This window comes from Scyliorhinus torazame, chromosome 2, assembly GCF_047496885.1.
Source record: "Scyliorhinus torazame isolate Kashiwa2021f chromosome 2, sScyTor2.1, whole genome shotgun sequence".
NCBI classification, from domain to species: Eukaryota; Metazoa; Chordata; class Chondrichthyes; order Carcharhiniformes; family Scyliorhinidae; genus Scyliorhinus; species Scyliorhinus torazame.
Window position 1 is genome coordinate 389361124 of NC_092708.1, and position 18979 is coordinate 389380102.

Sequence of the window (18979 nt, forward strand, 5' to 3'; positions counted from 1 at the left end):
GGGGGCGGGAGGGAGGGAGGGGGCGGGAGGGAGGGAGGGGGCGGGAGGGAGGGAGGGAGGGAGGGAGGGAGGGGGTGGGAGGGAGCGAGGGGGTGGGAGGGAGGGAGCGAGGGGGTGGGAGGGGGGAGCGAGTGGGTGGGAGGGGGGGAGCGAGTGGGAGGGAGGGAGCGAGGGGGCGGGAGGGACCGAGAGGGGGCAGGGAGGGAGCGAGGGGGGGAGGGAGGGAGAGAGCGAGGGGGGGGGGGAGGGAGGGAGAGAGCGAGGGGGGGGGAGAGAGCGAGGGGGGGAGAGAGCGAGGGGGGGGAGAGAGCGAGGGGGGGAGAGAGCGAGGGGGGGAGAGAGCGAGGGGGGGAGAGAGCGAGGGGGGGAGAGAGCGAGGGGGGGAGAGAGCGAGGGGGGGAGAGAGCGAGGGGGGGGAGAGAGCGAGGGGGGGGGAGAGAGCGAGGGGGGGGGAGAGAGCGAGGGGGGGAGAGAGTGAGGGTGGGAGGGAGCGAGGGGGGGGAGGGAGGGAGTTAGGGGGCGGGAGGGAGGGAGGCAGTTAGGGGGCGGGAGGGAGGGAGGCAGTTAGGGGGAGGGAGGGAGGCAGTTAGGGGGCGGGAGGGAGGGAGGGAGGGGGTGGGAGGGAGCGGGGGTGGGAGGGGGGTGGGAGGGAGGGGGGGTGGGAGGGAGGGAGGGAGGGAGGGGGTGGGAGGGAGGGAGGGAGGGAGGGGGGTGGGAGGGAGGGAGCGAGGGGGGGGAGGGAGGGAGCGAGGGGGAGGAAGCGAGGGGGAGGGAGGGAGGGAGGGGGAGGGAGGGAGGGAGGGGGAGGGAGGGAGGGAGGGGGAGGGAGGGAGGGAGGGGGAGGGAGGGAGGGGGAGGGAGCGAGGGGGAGGGAGGGAGCGAGGGGGAGGGAGGGAGCGAGGGGGAGGGAGGGAGCGAGGGGGAGGGAGGGAGCGAGGGGGAGGGAGGGAGCGAGGGGGAGGGAGGGAGCGAGGGGGAGGGAGGGAGCGAGGGGGAGGGAGGGAGCGAGGGGGAGGGAGGGAGCGAGGGGGAGGGAGGGAGCGAGGGGGAGGGGGGAGGGAGGGAGGGAGGGAGCGGGGGGAGGGAGGGAGGGAGGGAGCGAGGGGAGGGGGGGAGGGAGGGAGGGAGGGAGCGAGGGGAGGGAGGGAGCGAGGGGAGGGAGGGAGCGAGGGGGGAGGGAGGGAGCGAGGGGGAGGGAGCGAGCGAGGGGGAGGGAGGGAGCGAGGGGGAGGGAGGGAGCGAGGGGGAGGGAGGGAGCGAGGGGGAGGGAGGGAGCGAGGGGGAGGGAGGGAGCGAGGGGGAGGGAGGGAGCGAGGGGGAGGGAGGGAGCGAGGGGGAGGGAGGGAGCGAGGGGGAGGGAGGGAGCGAGGGGGAGGGAGGGAGCGAGGGGGAGGGAGGGAGCGAGGGGGAGGGAGGGAGCGAGGGGGGTGGAAGGGAGCGGGGGGGTGGGAGGGAGGGAGCGAGGGGGTGGGAGGGAAGGTGGGAGGGAGCGAGGGGGTGGAGGGAAGGTGGGAGGGAGGGAGGGAGGGAGGGAGCGAGGGGGAGGGAGTGATGGGGAGGGAGGGAGCGAGGGGGAGGGAAGGAGCGAGGGGGAGGGAGGGAGCGAGGGTGAGGGAGGGAGGGAGGGTGAGGGAGGGAGGGTGAGGGAGGGAGGGGGATGGAGGGAGGGAGGGGGATGGAGGGAGCGAGGGGGAGGGAGGGAGGGGGAGGGAGGGAGGGGGAGGGAGGGAGGGAGGGGGAGGGAGGGAGCGAGGGGGTGGGAGGGAGCGAGGGAGGGAGTGATGGGGAGGGAGGGAGTGATGGGGAGGGAGGGAGCGAGGGGGAGGGAGGGAGCGAGGGGAGGGAGGGAGCGAGGGGGAGGGAGGGAGCGAGGGGGAGGGAGGGAGCGAGGGGGAGGGAGGGAGCGAGGGGGAGGGAGGGAGCAAGGGGGAGGGAGGGAGCAAGGGGAGGGAGGGAGCAAGGGGGAGGGAGGGAGCAAGGGGGAGGAAGGGAGCGAGGGGGAGGGAGGGAGCGAGGGGGAGGGAGGGAGCGAGGGGGAGGGAGGGAGCGAGGGGGAGGGAGGGAGCGAGAGGGAGGGAGGGAGGGAGGGGGAGGGAGGGAGGGAGGGGGAGGGAGGGAGGGAGGGGGAGGGAGGGAGGGAGGGGGAGGGAGGGAGCGAGGGGGAGGGAGGGAGCGAGGGGGAGGGAGGGAGCGAGGGGGAGGGAGGGAGCGAGGGGGAGGGAGGGAGCGAGGGGGATGGAGGGAGCGAGGGGGAGGGAGGGAGCGAGGGGGATGCAGGGAGCGAGGGGGTGGGAGGGAGGGAGCGAGGGGGTGGGAGGGAGGGAGCGAGGGGGGTGGGAGGGAGGGAGCGCGGGGGTGGGAGGGAGGGAGCGCGGGGGTGGGAGGGAGGGAGCGCGGGGGTGGGAGGGAGGGAGCGCGGGGGTGGGAGGGAGGGAGCGCGGGGGTGGGAGGGAGGGAGCGCGGGGGGTGGGAGGGAGGGAGCGCGGGGGTGGGAGGGAGGGAGCGCGGGGGTGGGAGGGAGGGAGCGCGGGGGTGGGAGGGAGGGAGCGCGGGGTTGGGAGGGAGGGAGCGCGGGGGTGGGAGGGAGGGAGCGCGGGGGTGGGAGGGAGGGAGCGCGGGGGTGGGAGGGAGGGAACGAGGGGGTGGGAGGGAGGGAACGAGGGGGTGGGAGGGAGGGAGCGAGGGGGAGGGAGCGAGGGGGAGGGAGCAAGGGGGAGGGAGCAAGGGGGAGGGAGGGAGGGAGCGAGGGGGAGAGGGGGAGGGAGGGAGGGAGGGAGGGAGGGAGCTAGGGGGAGAGGCAAGGAGGGAGAGACGGAGGGGGGAAGGAAAGGGTGAGGGACAGAGTGCAAAAGTCTGGCTTATTCTCAGTCTCAGGTTTCCGAGGTTCCCCTTCGGAATCAGCGGTAAAATATCCCAGCAAACTCTTCAAAGGTTGATGTCCTAATGAACACTTGGCACTGCTCAAAGGAAAGCAGGGCATTTTAAGATCCCATGACAGTATTTGATAAGCGGGGGTTCTCATGAAGCCCTGGCCAAGAACCCTCTTTGTTCAAATGCTTCAGTACGCACTGCATCACAAAACTCTCACAGTGAGATAACAGAATACAAAAACACAAGAAATAGGAGTTGGACTCGACCCTATGAGCCCTTATCTTGTCTATTAACATTTTGTGCGTCACTGTCACTGAGTTGCGACACAAATGCAAGTCTCTTCCTTGCATCGGGATAGCAAGAAGGAAAATGGAGGCAGACTCACATGGGAAGCAGGGAAACTATTTTCAGCTATTTGGAAGAGGGCCAAGGATGGACATGAGCAGGGCACAAGGTTGAGAGCTCCGGAGGGTTACTTACATTGTTTGGTGACTGCCCACTTTCCTGCAGGAACTCCTCCAATGTCACCATTTCACTGCCAGGCGAGGATGCCCCAGTGCGGCTGGAAGGATGACTTTCCTTCACCCTCTGTAGCGTGCTGTAGGATCCTGGGCTCCGCCGTGATATCATCGGGTCTGATTTACTGCCAGCAAGCAAGGCCAAACTGGAACGATAAGGATAGATTTCTTTGGATCCTGTTCCAACGTCTTGACTAGGCACAATGTCATCACTCCCGTGACTCTCCAGTCCGCTCTCAATAGGATCTGTAGAACCTATAAAACAAGTTACATAAGCACGTAAGAAATAGCACGTAAGACTAATGGAATAACTCAGTCAGCACAGCTACAATGTACTGAATGGCCTCTTTCCACACGGTACCTTGCCCTGATCCTAAATTTGAAGCTGGAGTCAGTTAAAGTGAATTTGAAGTTGTCAGATTGTTGCAAGACCATGTTAGGAAAACAAAGGTAGTTTTAAGGGATTTATATTTGTATTGGTAAACATTAGAAATAAGGTATAGATTTAGATGGGTTTAATTTAATGCTTCTGTGTCTGGAAGGGACCTATAGTTAGATTCATGCTGGACGAAGGTGTTTGTATGTGTGGCGAGGGTTGATCAAAATCTTGAAACTCCCTCCCTAACAGCACTGTGGGTGTACCTACATCTCAGGGACTGTAGCGGTTCAAGAGGACATCTCACCATCACCTTCTGAAGGGCAACTAGGGATAGGATACAAATGCTGGCCTAACCAGTGACACCCACATTCCATAAATGATGTTTAAAAAGAGAGCTAGGTGTGAACTAGAGGCCATTGTAAGAAAAAAAAGATTTCCTTTGTTCTTTAGTTTCAGAGAAGAACATCTCTCTCAGCTTTGCTAGAAGAAAAGCCATACAATGGAGTAATGGTTAAAAAGCCAGTGTCAGAATGCTAACGGACAGCTACTTAAGGAAACTAGAGAAATGAAGAGTAGTTTCCAGGAGCCTGAAGTTACAGGAACAAAGAGGAACAGAACAGGGTATTGTTCATTTGGCTAGTGAGAAGTCAGAGGTAGGGATGTTGCCCACTGCGCCACAAGACCTCCCTGGTATCAACAACAGATCCCATTAAAATCCAGGTACAAGTCAGAATCCTTATAAAAAGCTAGATTCTACTTGATGCTGTTCTCACGAACCCACAACTCTGTCTCCCTCTCATCATGTACAGCAGACCCATATGAAGAGGGTAGTGTATTGTGTTAAGAGACTGAAGGTCTGAAAATGCACAGCTTACTGATGTGTAGCGATAGCTCTGAAGTTCCAAAAGGTCACATCATTATTGCAAACTGGGAACCAGTAAGAGGACAAACCAGCAAAGACCCCCAACCAACTGAAACAAAAGTGTTTTTTTTACAGATAGATGTGTACATTACAATGGGATTAATGGGGACTATTTTCAGGGCAGCAAGTGAATAAACTTGCAGACAATTTGAAGACTTATTTATATTAGCTGTTCAGTTACAATGAGCACTTTGGCACGGAGACCAGGCTGGAACAGTTTCAGCTGTTCTCCAAACACCAAGCTCAACAAGAGAAATTAACTGGTTGCTTTGATCCTCAGTCAAGCACAACACAGTCACAGCTCAAACCAATCACTACTTCCAGGCACTCTCACCTCCAATTTAGGAGAACTTGGATTCAAGTCCTACCCAAGAGACTTGAGCACATAATCTAGATTGATCATTTCAGTGCAGTACTAGGGAGTGTCAGGGTTACTGTCTTGGTGAGACACGGTCTGTCTTGTCAGGTTGAATTAGAATCGATGGAATAGCAGGACTCTCCCCAGGGTTGTGGGGCCGATTTTTAACATTCAGCCAACATCAACAAAAACAGATCAGATCATTGGCACGTTGCTGCTTGTGGGAGCCTTCTGTCTGCAAATTGGCTGCCATACTTGCTACATTACACCAGTGACAACATGTCATTGGCTGTTTTGCACCAAGATCTTGAATGGTGCTGGAGAAATGCAAGTCTTTCTCGCACCAGAGATGGGGCGAGTATGAGCAGATCCCCTGGGTCTGTAATCATTTGGACTTCAGAATGACATTCGCCATGACGACCCCCCCCACCCCCGGCGACTGCGGCAAACCAGAACTTGATTGCTTTAAAACGAGACTTCCGCTCTATCTCGGGAGGAAGTACCACCTTAAAGAGCTGGCTGCCAGCTGTATACAGTCCCAGCTGCACCAGGTCAGAATGTTGGCCACTGCTGGGATTACAGCCACTCCCAAATAGGAGAAATCTGCAATCACAGGGTCAGGCTGGCAAGTCCCAGAGGGGGTGGGAAAATAAAGGGGTAAATATGACCTTGGCGATGGTGCCTCTGAAGGGCCCGCAAAGGAGGTCCCCCCCCCCGCCCCCCCGGCAGCAGAGTATCAAATCCAGCCCACAGTCCGAAGCTGCTTATGTTAGTTAAATAAGGCAACAGAATTTCAGATGCACACGATGACCTCAAACACTTTACTCCACAAGAATGGCAACCAGTTAAGCCTGGTTAATTAGCATTGGGCAAAGTACAGCAGGAAAATCTCTACCTTGGCTTGTGTTCCTGTTATTGGGAAGCTCCACTTCAAGTGACTGTGTCCGGAGGTCGTCATCAGAGTTAAAACCTATTGGACCAGAATTGTGACAAAAAGTATGAGAGAAGTAATCAGTTGTTGACCTTGCTTCACCCATGTCAGCAAATACTGTACATGTTTCTATTTATAAGACTATTCTATCCTTTACAAAATTGAACTGTGCTATTGGCACCAATGTCAGCCAACACATTGGAAGTGGAGTGGAATTTACAGCAGATCTTGCAGTAAACAGTCGACTTCGACAGTCGAGTCTATTTATTCTTAGCACACAGGTATTTAAAAAAGAGCTTTTAAAAATTCATTCCTGGGATGTGGGCATCGTGGCTCGGCCAGCATTTATTGCCCATCCCAAGCTGCCTTGCGAAAGGTGGTGGTGAGCTGCCTTCTTGAATCGCTGCAGTCCTTGAGGTGTAGGTACACCCACTGTGCTGTTAGGGAGTTCCAGGATTTCACCCCAGCGACAGTGAAGGAACAGGGATATATTTCCAAGTCAGGGTGATGAGGGACTTGGAGGGGAGCCTCCAGGTGGTGGGGTTATCTGCTGCTCTTGTCCTTCTAGATGGTAGTGATCGTGGGTTTGGAAGGTTCTGTCTAAGGAACCTTGGTGTTTTACTGTAGTGCATCTCGTCGATGGTACACACGGCTGCCACTGTTTGTCGGTGGTAGAGGGTTTGAATGCTTGTGGAAGGAGGAGCAATCAAGCAGGGCTGCTTTGTCCTGGGTGGTGTCGAGCTCCTTGAGTGTTGTTGGAGCTGCACTCATCCAAGCAAGTGGAGAGTATTCCATTACACACCTGACTTGTGCCTTGTAGATGGTGGACAGGCTTTGGGATGTCAGGAGGTGAGTTACTAGTCATAGGATTCCTAGCCTTTGACCTGCTTTGGTAGCCACAGTATTAATGTGACTAGTCCAGTTCAGTTTCTGATCAATGGTAACCCCGAGGATGTTGATTGTGGGGGATTCAGCGATGGTAATGTCATTGAATGTCAAGGGCCGGTGGTTAGATCCTCTCTTGTTGGAGATGGTCATTGCCTGGCACTTGTGTGGTGCGAATGTAACTTGCCACTTGTCAGCCCGAGCCTGGATATTGTCCAGGTCTTGCTGCATTTGGACATGGACTGCCTCATTATCTGAGGAGTCACAAATAGGGCTGAAAATTGTGCAATCATCTGCGTACTTCCCCACTTCTGACCGTATGAAGGAAGGAAGGTCACTGATGAAGCAGCTGAAGATGGTTGGGCCGAGGACACTACCCTGAGGAACTCCTGCAGTGATGTCCTGGAGCTGTGATGATTGACCTCCAACCACCACAACCATCTTCCTTTGTGCCGGGTATGACTCCAACCAGCAGAGAGTTTTCCCCTCGATTCCCACTGACTCCAGTTTAGCTAGGGCTCTTTGATGCCATACTCGATCAAATGCTGCCTTGATGTGAAGGGCAGTCACTCTCACCTCACCTCTGGCATTCAACTCTTTTTGTCCATGTTTGAACCAAGGCTGTGATGAAGTCAGGAGCTGGGTGACCCTGGCGGAACCCAAACTGAGCATCCGTGAGCAGGTTATTGCTGAGTAAGTGCCATTTGATAGCATTGCTGATGACTCCTTCCATCATTCTGATGGAGAGTAGACTGATAGGGTGGCATTGGCTGGGTTGGATTTGTCCTGTTTCTTGAGTACAGGACACACAGGGGTAATTTTTGACATTGCCGGGTAGATGCCTGTCTTGCAGCTGTACAGAACAGCTGCGGCAAGTCTTCATTACGATTGCTGGAGTATTGTCAGAACCCAAAGCCTTTGCAGTATCCAATGCCTTCAGCTGTTTCTTGATATCACGTGGAGTGAATCGTATTGGCTGAAGACTGACATCTGTGATGCTGGGGACCTCCCGAGGAGACCGAGATGGATCATCCACTCGGCACGTCTGGCTGAAGATTGTTGCGAGTATCTCAGCCTCGCCTTTTGCACATATGAGCTGGGCTCCTTCATCATTGAGGATGGGGATATTTGTGGAGCCCCCTCCTCCAGTGAGTTGTTTAATTGTCCACCACCATTCACAGCTGAATGTGGCAGGGCTACAGAGCTTAGATTTGATGCGTTCATTGTGCAATCGCTTAGCTCTGTCTATTACTTGCTGCTAATGCTGATTGCCACACAAGTAGTCCTGTGTTGAAGCTTCACCAGGTCGAAACCTCATTTTTCTGTACGCCAGATGTTGCTCCTGGCATGCTCTCCTGCATTCTTCATTGAACTAGGGGTGATCCCCTGGCTGGGTGGTAATGGTAGAGTGGGGGATATGCTGGGCCATGAGGTTGCAGATTGTGGTTGAATACAATTCTGCTGCTGCTGATGGCCCACAGCGCCTCATGGATGCCCAGTCTTGAGTTGCTAGATCCCATTTAGCACAGTGGTAGTGCCACACAACACGATGGAGGGTATCTCAGTGTGAAGACAGGACTGTGTCTCCACCAGGACTGTGTGGTGGCCACTCCGACCGATACTGTCATGGACAGATGCATCTGCAGCAGGCAGATTGGTGAGGATGAGGTCAAGTATATTTTTCCCTCTTGTTGGTTCCCTCACCACCAGCTGCAGTCCCGGTCTAGCAGCTCTGTCCTTTAGGACCTGGCCAGCTTGGTCTGTGGTGGTACTACCGAGCCACTCTTGGTGATGGACACTGAAATCCTCCACCCAGTGCATAATCTGCACCTTTGCCACCCTCAGTGCTTCCTCCAAGTGGTGTTCAACATGGAGGGGTACTGATTCATCAGCTGATGGTGGACGGTATGTGGTAATCAGCGGGAGCTTTCCTTGCCTATGTTTAACCTGAAGCCATGAGACTTCATGGGGTCCAAAGTCGATGTTGAGGACTCCCTCCCGTATAACACTGTGCTGCTACCTCTGCTGGGTTTGTCCTGCTGATGAGCAGGACATACCCAGGAATGGTGATAATGGTGTCTGGGACATTGTCTGTAAGGTACGATTCTGTGAGAATGACTGTCAGGCTGTTGCTTAACTAGTCTTGTGAAACAGCTCTCCCAATTTTGGCACAAGGCTGGATTTGCCGTTGTTGTTTCTGGTGCCTTGGTCAATGCAGTGCGGTCCGTCCAGTTTCATTCCTTCTTTGTGTTTTTGTAGCGGCTGAATAAAACGGAGTGGCTTGCTGGGCCATTTCAGAGGGCATTGCTGTGGATCTGGAGTCACATGTAGACCAGGCGAGGGTGGTAGATTTTCTTCCCTAAAGGATAGTAGTGAACCGGATGGGTTTTTAACGACAATTGACAATGGTTTCATGGTCATCATTAGACTTTTAATTCCAGATATCTCGTAGAGTTTAAATTCCATCACCTGCCGTTGTGGGATTCAAACCCGGGTCCCCAGATCAGAATTGAATCTGCAGCAAAATCTTCTGATAAAAGCAAGAATATTTCTGGAACAAAATGCAGTGAGTGGGCGGCACGGTGGCTATCCTTGTTGCCTCAGAGCGCCAGGGGCCTGGGTTCGATTCCAACCTTGGGTGACAGTCGGTGTGGAGTTTGCACTTTCTCCCCGTGTCTGCGTGGGGTTTCCTCTGGGTGCTCCGGTTTCCTCCCACAGTCCAAAGATGTGCAGGTTAGGTGAATTGGCCATGATCAATTGCCCCTTCGTGTCCAAAAGGTTAGGTGGGGTTACGGGGATAGGATGAGGGCATGGGCCTAGGTAGAGTGCTGTTGCGGAGGGTTGGTGCAGACTTGATGGGCCAAATGGCCTCCTTCTGCACTGTAGTGATTCTATGTGAAATGACGTAGGAAAACCAGTCCCAATCATTTCCTGCTGTGGATTAACAAGGGAGATTAATCAACCATCTGTTTTGTGGTTTCTTTTAGGCAGCTGAACAAAATTTCATGTATTTCTGTTCATTCTGTCTGAGGAATCTTCATCTCCTCTCCTCATGTATTTATACAGGGGGAGCGTTCTTGCCCCTGAATGTTGCAGTTTTCACAATGCAGTGTTTAGGAGGCCCATCCTATTGGACAATGGTGGCCAGGCATTCAGCTGCCTGCCCACAAGACCCGCTCGCTAAACCTTCCCACTCCTTGTCCTCACATCCATAAAACCTCCCATGACAAAGCTTTTTAATCATCTGATCTCGTATCTCAATTTTGTTTGTTGGTGGCCCATGTGAAGCAGCTTGCAACGTCTTACAACATTAAAAGGTGCCACATAGAAACAAGTTGTAGTTGTTGAAGGTTTCACAGGTTTCAACTCTTTGTGTCTTTATAGAAAATATTTTATGAAAGCATTTGCCCCTCTTACAGCTGACATTCAGTTTTCCTTGAAGAAGTCGATGAACGGCTGCCATATCCGGGCGAATCCCCGAGTTGATCCTCTCAAGCCGAACATAATTTCTTGCAGGCTGAGAAACCCTGTCATATTGCTGACCCACACTCCTGCCTTCGGGGGCACCGAGTCCCTCCATCCCAGCAAAATCCATCTCCGGGCCACCAGGGAGGAGAAGGTGAGGACATCCCCCCCCCCCCGGCCCCTGGATCTGCCAATACCCCAACTATTGCCAGTTCTGGACTCGGAGTTATCCTCCCTTCCAGGACTTCTGACCTAGCGTCCGCAAATCCCTGCCAGAATCCCAACTTCAGACATGCCCAGAACATATGCACATGGTTCGCTGGGCTACCCCCACACCGCCCACATCTGTCCTCCACCTCCTCAAAGAACCTGCTCATCTGGGATAGTGTCATGTGGGCCCTGTGGACCACCTTGAACTGGATCAAGCCAAGTCTGGCACACGACGAGAATAAATTGACCATCTTCAAGGCTTTTTCCCACCGTTCAATTTCCAGCTCTCCTCCCAGCTCCTCTTCCCACTTCCTCTTCACCTCTCTGATAGGGGCCCCTTCCCACTCCACCAACTCGTTGTATATCTCCGAAATCCTCCCTTCTCGAACCCCTGTTTTTGACACCACCTTGTCCTGTAGTCCCCTCAGGGCGAGGCGAGAAAAGCTTGGAACTTGCCTCCGTACAAAGTTCTGCACCTGAAGGTACCAAAACCCGTTCCCACACGGGAACTCAAACTCCTCCTCTAGTGCCCCCAAGGTTGGAAAGCACTCCTGGATGAATAGATCCCCAAAACTCTCAATCCCTGCTCGCTGCCATCTCTTAAAGCCCCATCCAACCCCCCCGGGGCAAACCGATGTGTTGTGTTATGCTGTTTCGGATTACACAGGCTGCTACTTGATGCAGTCTTAATTAAAGGATGCTCCAGACTATGAAATGAGTTCAACATGTTTATTGAACTTTTAACACAGCTCTCAAATGAGTTTGACTCTCTGCTAATCTAACTGCAGTAACTCAGTCTAACTGTAGCAGCTTGCTCGAAGCCACGTGCTGGGGTGTGATGCTGCTGATCAACCCTGTCTAACTCTCTAGATATCTGTCTGTGGAAGAGGCAGGGTGTGAGTGCCTCATCCCTTTTATAGTGTTTATGTCATGCCCCCTTGTGGTGATGCCACCTCTGAGTGTCCTGACTGCCCATTGGTTGTGTCCTATTCGGAGTGTTCATTGGTTGCATGTTTGCATATCATGACACGGTGGTTGTCATAAATCGGTGACCACACTGACGCCCTCTCCAGTCTCATGTGCTGCCTCCATTGCCCCCACACCCTTCGGGCTGCCACCACCACAGGGCTTGTAGAGTACCGAGCCGGCGAGAATGGCAGAGGCACCGTTAGTAAAGCCTCCAAACTCATACCCTTGCAGGATGCCGCTTCCACTCGCACAAAAAACCAACCCCTTCCCCACTACCTGTGATAGCGTTGGGGGAAGCAGCCCCAGTAGCCCAGAAAACATTTTTAAAAATTCCACTGGGAATCCATCAGGTCCCGGGGCCTTGCCTGATTGCTCGCCCCCAATCTGTCTATCACCTCCCCAAGCCCAATTGAGCCCACCACGACTTCCACCAGCTCCTGTTCTACCTTCAGGAACTCTAGCCTCTCCAGGAATTGATTCATACCCCCCCCCTCGTCTGCCGGAGGTTCCGACTCATATAGTCAACTATAGAATTCACAGAACACGTCGTTAACCGCCCCCCCGGGTCCATCACTACCTTCCCCCTCATATCCTTGATTTTCCCTATTTCTCTCGCCGCCTCCTGCTTCCTCAGCTGATGTGCCAGCATCCTGCTAGCTTTCTCCCCATATTCGTATATTGCCCTTTTTACCCTCCTCAGCTGTCCCTCTGCCTGACCCGTGGAAAGGAGCCCAAATTCCATTTGGAGTCTCTGACATTCCTTCAGGAGCTCCTCATTCGGAGACTCCGCATATCTTCTGTCCACCTGCAGGATTTCTCCTACCAACCTGTCCAGCACCGCCCATTCAGTCTTCTCCCTACGGGCCCGAATCGAAATACATTCCCCTCTAATAACCGCCTTCAATGCCTTCCACATCACCCCAGCCGCGGTCTCTCCCGTGTCGTTGTTCTTTATCGACCACCGAATCGTCTCCCTCACTCGCTGACAGATCTCGTCGTCCGCTAACAGCCCTGCATCTAATCTCCACTGCGGGTGCTGGGACTTTCCTGGGCTTACCTGCAGGTCTATCCAATGTGGTGCGTGGTCTGACACCACAATTGCCAAGTACTCCGTGACCTCCACCCCCGCTAACGGTGTTTTATCCAGTACAAAGAGATCTCTCATAGAACAATACAGCGCAGTACAGGCCCTTCGGCCCACGATGTTGCACCGAAACAAAAGCCATCTAACCTACACTATGCCATTATCATCCATATGTTTATCCAATAAACTTTTAAATGCCCTCAATGTTGGCGAGTTCACTACTGTAGCAGGTAGGGCATTCCACGGCCTCACTACTCTTTGCGTAAAGAACCTACCTCTGACCTCTGTCCTATATCTATTACCCCTCAGTTTAAAGTTATGTCCCCTCGTGCCAGCCATATCCATCCGCGGGAGAAGGCTCTCACTGTCCACCCTATCCAACCCCCTGATCATTTTGTATGCCTCTATTAAGTCTCCTCTTAACCTTCTTCTCTCCAACGAAAACAACCTCAAGTCCGTCAGCCTTTCCTCATAAGATTTTCCCTCCATACCAGGCAACATCCTGGTAAATCTCCTCTGCACCCGCTCCAAAGCCTCCACGTCCTTCCTATAATGCGGTGACCAGAACTGTGCGCAATACTCCAAATGCGGCCGGACCAGAGTTCTGTACAGCTGCAACATGACCTCCCGACTCCGGAACTCAATCCCTCTACCAATAAAGGCCAACACTCCATAGGCCTTCTTCACAACCCTATCAACCTGGGTGGCAACTTTCAGGGATCTATGTACATGGACACCTAGATCCCTCTGCTCAGCCACACTTTCAAGAACTTTACCATTAGCCAAATATTCCGCATTCCTGTTATTCCTTCCAAAGTGAATCACCTCACACTTCTCTACATTAAACTCCATTTGCCACCTCTCAGCCCAGCTCTGCAGCTTATCTATATCCCTCTGTAACCTGCTACATCCTTCCACACTATCGACAACACCACCGACTTTAGTATCGTCTGCAAATTTACTCACCCACCCTTCTGCGCCTTCCTCTAGGTCATTGATAAAAATGACAAACAGCAACGGCCCCAGAACAGATCCTTGTGGTACTCCACTTGTGACTGTACTCCATTCTGAACATTTCCCATCAACCACCACCCTCTGTCTTCTTTCAGCTAGCCAATTTCTGATCCACATCTCTAAATCACCCTCAATCCCCAGCCTCCGTATTTTTTGCAATAGCCTACCGTGGGGAACCTTATCAAACGCTTTGCTGAAATCCATATACACCACATCAACTGCTCTACCCTCGTCTACCTGTTCAGTCACCTTCTCAAAGAACTCAATAAGGTTTGTGAGGCATGACCTACCCTTCACAAAGCCATGCTGACTATCCCTGATCATATTATTCCTATCTAGATGATTATAAATCTTGTCCCTTATAATCCCCTCCAAGACTTTACCCACTACAGACGTGAGGCTCACCGGTCTATAGTTGCCGGGGTTGTCTCTGCTCCCCTTTTTGAACAAAGGGACCACATTTGCTGTCCTCCAGTCCTCTGGCACTATTCCTGTAGCCAATGATGACATAAAAATCAAAGCCAAAGGTCCAGCAATCTCTTCCCTGGCCTCCCATAGAATCCTAGGATAAATCCCATCAGGTCCCGGGGACTCATCTATTTTAAGCCTGTCCAGAATTGCCAACACCTCTTCCCTACGTACCTCAATGCCATCTATTCTATTAGCCTGGGGCTCAGCATTCTCCTCCACAACATTATCTTTTTCCTGAGTGAATACTGACGAAAAATATTCATTTAGTATCTCGCCTAGCTCTTCAGACTCCACACACAATTTCCCATCCCTGTCCTTGACTGGTCCTACTCTTTCCCTAGTCATTCGCTTATTCCTGACATACCTATAGAAAGCTTTTGGGTTTTCCTTGATCCTTCCTGCCAAATACTTCTCATGTCCCCTCCTTGCTCGTCTTAGCTCTCTCTTTAGATCCTTCCTCGCTACCTTGTAACTATCCATCGCCCCAACCGAAACTTCACACTTCATCTTCACATAGGCCTTCTTCTTCCTCTTAACAAGAGATTCCACTTCCTTGGTAAACCACGGTTCCCTCGCTCGACGCCTTCCTCCCTGTCTGACCGGTACATACTTATCAAGAACACGCAGTAGCTGATCCTTGAACAAGCCCCACTTATCCAGTGTGCCCAACACTTGCAGCCTACTTCTCCACCTTATCCCCCCCAAGTCACGTCTAATGGCATCATAATTGCCCTTCCCCCAGCTATAACTCTTGCCCTGCGGTGTATACTTATCCCTTTCCATCATTAACGTAAACGTCACCGAATTGTGGTCACTGTCCCCAAAGTGCTCTCCTACCTCCAAATCCAACACCTGGCCTGGTTCATTACCCAAAACCAAATCCAACGTGGCCTCGCCTCTTGTTGGCCTGTCAACATATTGTTTCAGGAAACCCTCCTGCACACACTGTACAAAAAACGACCCATCTATTGTACTCGAACTATATATTTTCCAGTCAATATTTGGAAAGTTAAAGTCTCCCATAATAACTACCCTGTTACTTTCGCTCATATCCAGAATCATCTTCGCCATCCTTTCCTCTACATCCCTAGAACTATTAGGAGGCCTATAAAAAACTCCCAACAGGGTGACCTCTCCTTTCCTGTTTCTAACTTCAGCCAATACTACCTCGGAAGAAAAGTCCCCATCTAGCATCCTCTCCGCCACCGTAATACTGATCTTGACTAGCAGCGCCACACCTCCCCCTCTTTTGCCTCCTTCTCTGAGCTTACTAAAACACCTAAACCCCGGAACCTGCAACATCCATTCCTGTCCCTGCTCTATCCATGTCTCCGAAATGGCCACAACATCGAAGTCCCAGGTACCAACCCACGCTGCCAGTTCCCCTACCTTGTTTCGTATACTCCTGGCATTGAAGTAGACACACTTCAAACCACCTACCTGAACACTGGCCCCCTCCTGCGACGTCAAATCTGTGCTCCTGACCTCTATACTCTCATTCTCCCTTACCCTAAAACTACAATCCAGGTTCCCATGCCCCTGCTGCATTAGTTTAAACCCCCCCAAAGAGCACTAACAAATCTCCCCCCCAGGATATTTGTGCCCCTCAGGTTCAGATGTAGACCATCCTGTCTGTAGAGGTCCCACCTTCCCCAGAAAGAGCCCCAGTTATCCAAAAATCTGAAACCCTCTCCTGGAGTATGCCTTGCACACGAGAGTAGAATGAATATTCCTTGCTCCTTGGCCTCTCGAATCACCACGGATAAACCTACTGTTCCTCCCCCTGCGCTCCATGAATCCCCGCAGTTCCTTCGCCATTGCTGATACTGTCCCTGACCTAGAACACGACCGGTCCATCCTCGGATCTAGGGCCGTGTTGAAGTCACCCCCCATAACCAACCGGTGCGAGTCAAGGTCCGGGATCTTTCCCAGCACCTTCCTGACAAACGCGACATCAGTGGTTTAAGAAGGTGAGATGACCACCACTCACTCAAGGGCAATTAGGGTTTGCCAGGGACTTTCACATCCCATGGATGAATTTTAAAAAGTGTATAATCTCACTCACATTCTCGCCCCTTCATGCTTCAATCAAGGACATGTGTGACAGAGAGGAGGAACAACCTCTCTACCCACTCTTTCCATTCCGAGGTTTCTTAGCAATATTCTGAGGGAGCTGATTCTTGGTCAATAATGCTGCAACTATGCATCCACAATTATGTCCCAAGTATTCACCCTTTGACCAGAAAAATATTTGTATGATTAATGGCACTTCAATTGATGATGATATAGAACAAATGTCTTGAAGCTGGGCAATCTCTTTAGCATGTCACCAACTGGCATTCCACATTCCTCCCCCCCCCCCCTCTCTCACCAATGATGCAGGACACTGACGCAGATACAATGTCCCTACTGCTACTGGAGTTAAACTAATCCGGTGTTGTCCAGTACTATTGCTAGTAGTCACAAGGGACTAAACTGGTAATCCAAATGTGGCTGATTGTATTTCTGGTTCATAAATAAAAAGTAAGCAGTGGTCACTTGTCTTTGGGGCTGTGATCTCAGTATACATATTCACATGGCGTGGAGAACTTATGTTTCCAAAACCCTTTCCATCTCAAAGCATTTGAAAACTAATTACGTGCCTTCTGAAGCATTGTTACTGTTGTAATGTGAGGAAATGCGTCAGTCAATATGTACACAGAAAGCTCCCAGAATCGGCAATGAGATGAATACCCAGACAATCTGATTTTGTACCAATGTTGGTGAACATTAACCTTTGCACATTTGTTAGTTGAACGCTAAAAGGAAAAGCAGATTTTGCAAATGTCTTTCCCCTCCTCTGAATGTTCTCCTTCCTTGGTTAGTGAATGGCGTGGGAGGTTTGTTAAGCACACATAACGGAGCAAAGTGCATTTACCTATATCGATGTATCACTTTCAACCAAACCGCAACCTGGTGTCACTGTGGCCTAACCAGTGGTCTAGTCAGCGATTTCCATTAGACAACAGTGTATACTAAAGCTAAGTTTTATGCCAAGATTGTCAGTACCAGAACGATTTCCTGGACCAAAAACTCTTCAGCACTCCAATTTCTAACGAGTGATGAGAGAAGGTGCATAATAACATTTACAAGGCTGATATCAGAACAGTGTGGCTGTGCCCATTATGAATGATTAAACAGGCTGAGGCTCTTTTCTCCAGAAAATGGAAGGGTAGATATAGAGAAGATGTTTCCACTTGTGGGGAATCTAAAAGACAACATGCCATAAATATGAATAACTTAAAAAAAAAGGAAATTTAGGAGAAACGTCTTTAGACAGAGAGGGTGATTAGAGAGTGGTTGAGGTAATAACATAGATGTACTTCATATGACGGAGTGCGGAAGAGAAGGATATGGTGATAGGGTGAGATTAAGTAAGGTAGGAGGAGACTCGTATTGGGTATAAATACCAGCAAAGACCTGTTGGACTGAACGGCATGTTTCTGGAAACTTTATGAAACCCGTACCTTTGGTTTGGACTTGTCGTCTGCAGCTGAACGTGGGGGTGGAGTTTGAGGCGGTGAGGTGGATGGCGGAGGTGGAATACGCCATGGCTCCCAGCTCAACACGACGGCGTTGGGTCGCAGCAGCGCCCTCTGGACTTGGGGTCTTGGAGTGGCCTGCACTCCCCAAGAGCTCTCTCTGCTTCTGCACATCACTGGCGACTGGAAGAAAAAAAGACGCAAGAGCCAAGCACGATTATTATTCCCCTGATCGTAACCAAAACGGGCGCTCGATGCCACGAGGAGTAGCGGGTGACAAAAACCTTGAAGCACAAACTCAGCAGCTGAACTAGGCTCCAAATGCTTGGCTTTGCAGTAATTAATAGAGGCGTGACAGTACCAAGTGGGACTCACAGGGGCAAGGGGGCAATGGAATCAAGTAACCAACAGCGAATACTTTCGAGTGAGCAGCCTCAAAGAGGGAATGAAAGAACCAATCAGTGCTCGGATCAGAAAGATAGGGTTTCAGCACGGATAACGGTCGTCAACTCTGCAGAATTGCCCTGGAGCCGCCAGGAATTGGTGATTAATCTCCAAGACGACAGAGTGAGGAGAAAACGCAGAGGAGGCAATAAAACAAAATTGTCTTTTAAAAGGTGACATTTTGGATACCTTTGCTCATTAGTTAGAAAACACATTGGAGATGCTCAGTGAAAGGTTGCTTGGCAAAGACCAAGAATCACCCAACTGGCTAATGTGAAGAGTCTGCTTGCTACCTGATTGGCCAAAGGAAGGCAGGGCACCATGACGATGGGCGACCAATGGCGTGAGTGTGGGGGTGGGGCAGTTGGAGGCAAGAGTTAATGTGATGACACCTCCCAAAATATGTCTGACCTGAACGGCCAAGCCCAGTTACAAGTGGCCCCAATTCTGATCATAGGATTATTGTCCAAAACATCTTTTTCAGCGACTGAGTGACCCTGTGCATTTCCAGAAGCCCCCCGTGTTCCTCTCTGGCTGCCAGAATCCTCTATTGCACCGTTCTGGGATGGGGAGTGGGGCATGATATTTCAAAAAATTACTGAGCTCAGTATCCATTAGCTATAGGAAGAGAGCAAAAATAAACAGCCAGTTTGTCCAAGGTAATTCTGGCCAGAAAATGCACATTGGAAGGTTTGGAGAGAACAGGGTCAGTCCGGAGGCAACGATTGAATAGCCTGCTGGCATTCTCTGTTGGCAAGCTACAGTGATGTGAGTCAGCTCCAGGAGAGTGGACAGAAAACCAAAAGACCCACATGCGGAGAATTGTTGCTCAACGGTTTCGAAATCCTGTGCTGTTCATTTCACAGAGCAGATCGTTTCAACGGGTGAAATGGACTACAGCGTCACCTACTGGTAACGCGACAGGGCAGCAGCTTAG

The 18979-nt window shown here is 52.2% G+C and overlaps 1 protein-coding gene across 3 annotated transcripts in view; it reads right to left on the reverse strand.

Annotated features, from left to right (window-relative positions):
• The window catches only part of ccdc88c (coiled-coil domain containing 88C), a 312840-nt gene that overhangs the window by 21521 nt on the left and 272340 nt on the right, over positions 1-18979 (reverse strand). For all 3 annotated transcript variants that reach the window (XM_072494152.1, XM_072494150.1, XM_072494156.1), the window contains 3 exons: positions 17584-17781; positions 5944-6018; positions 3352-3644 (listed from right to left, as the gene is read on the reverse strand). In XM_072494152.1, coding sequence (XP_072350253.1) covers positions 3352-3644; positions 5944-6018; positions 17584-17781 — 566 coding nt within the window. The remainder of the gene's footprint in view (positions 1-3351; positions 3645-5943; positions 6019-17583; positions 17782-18979) is intronic.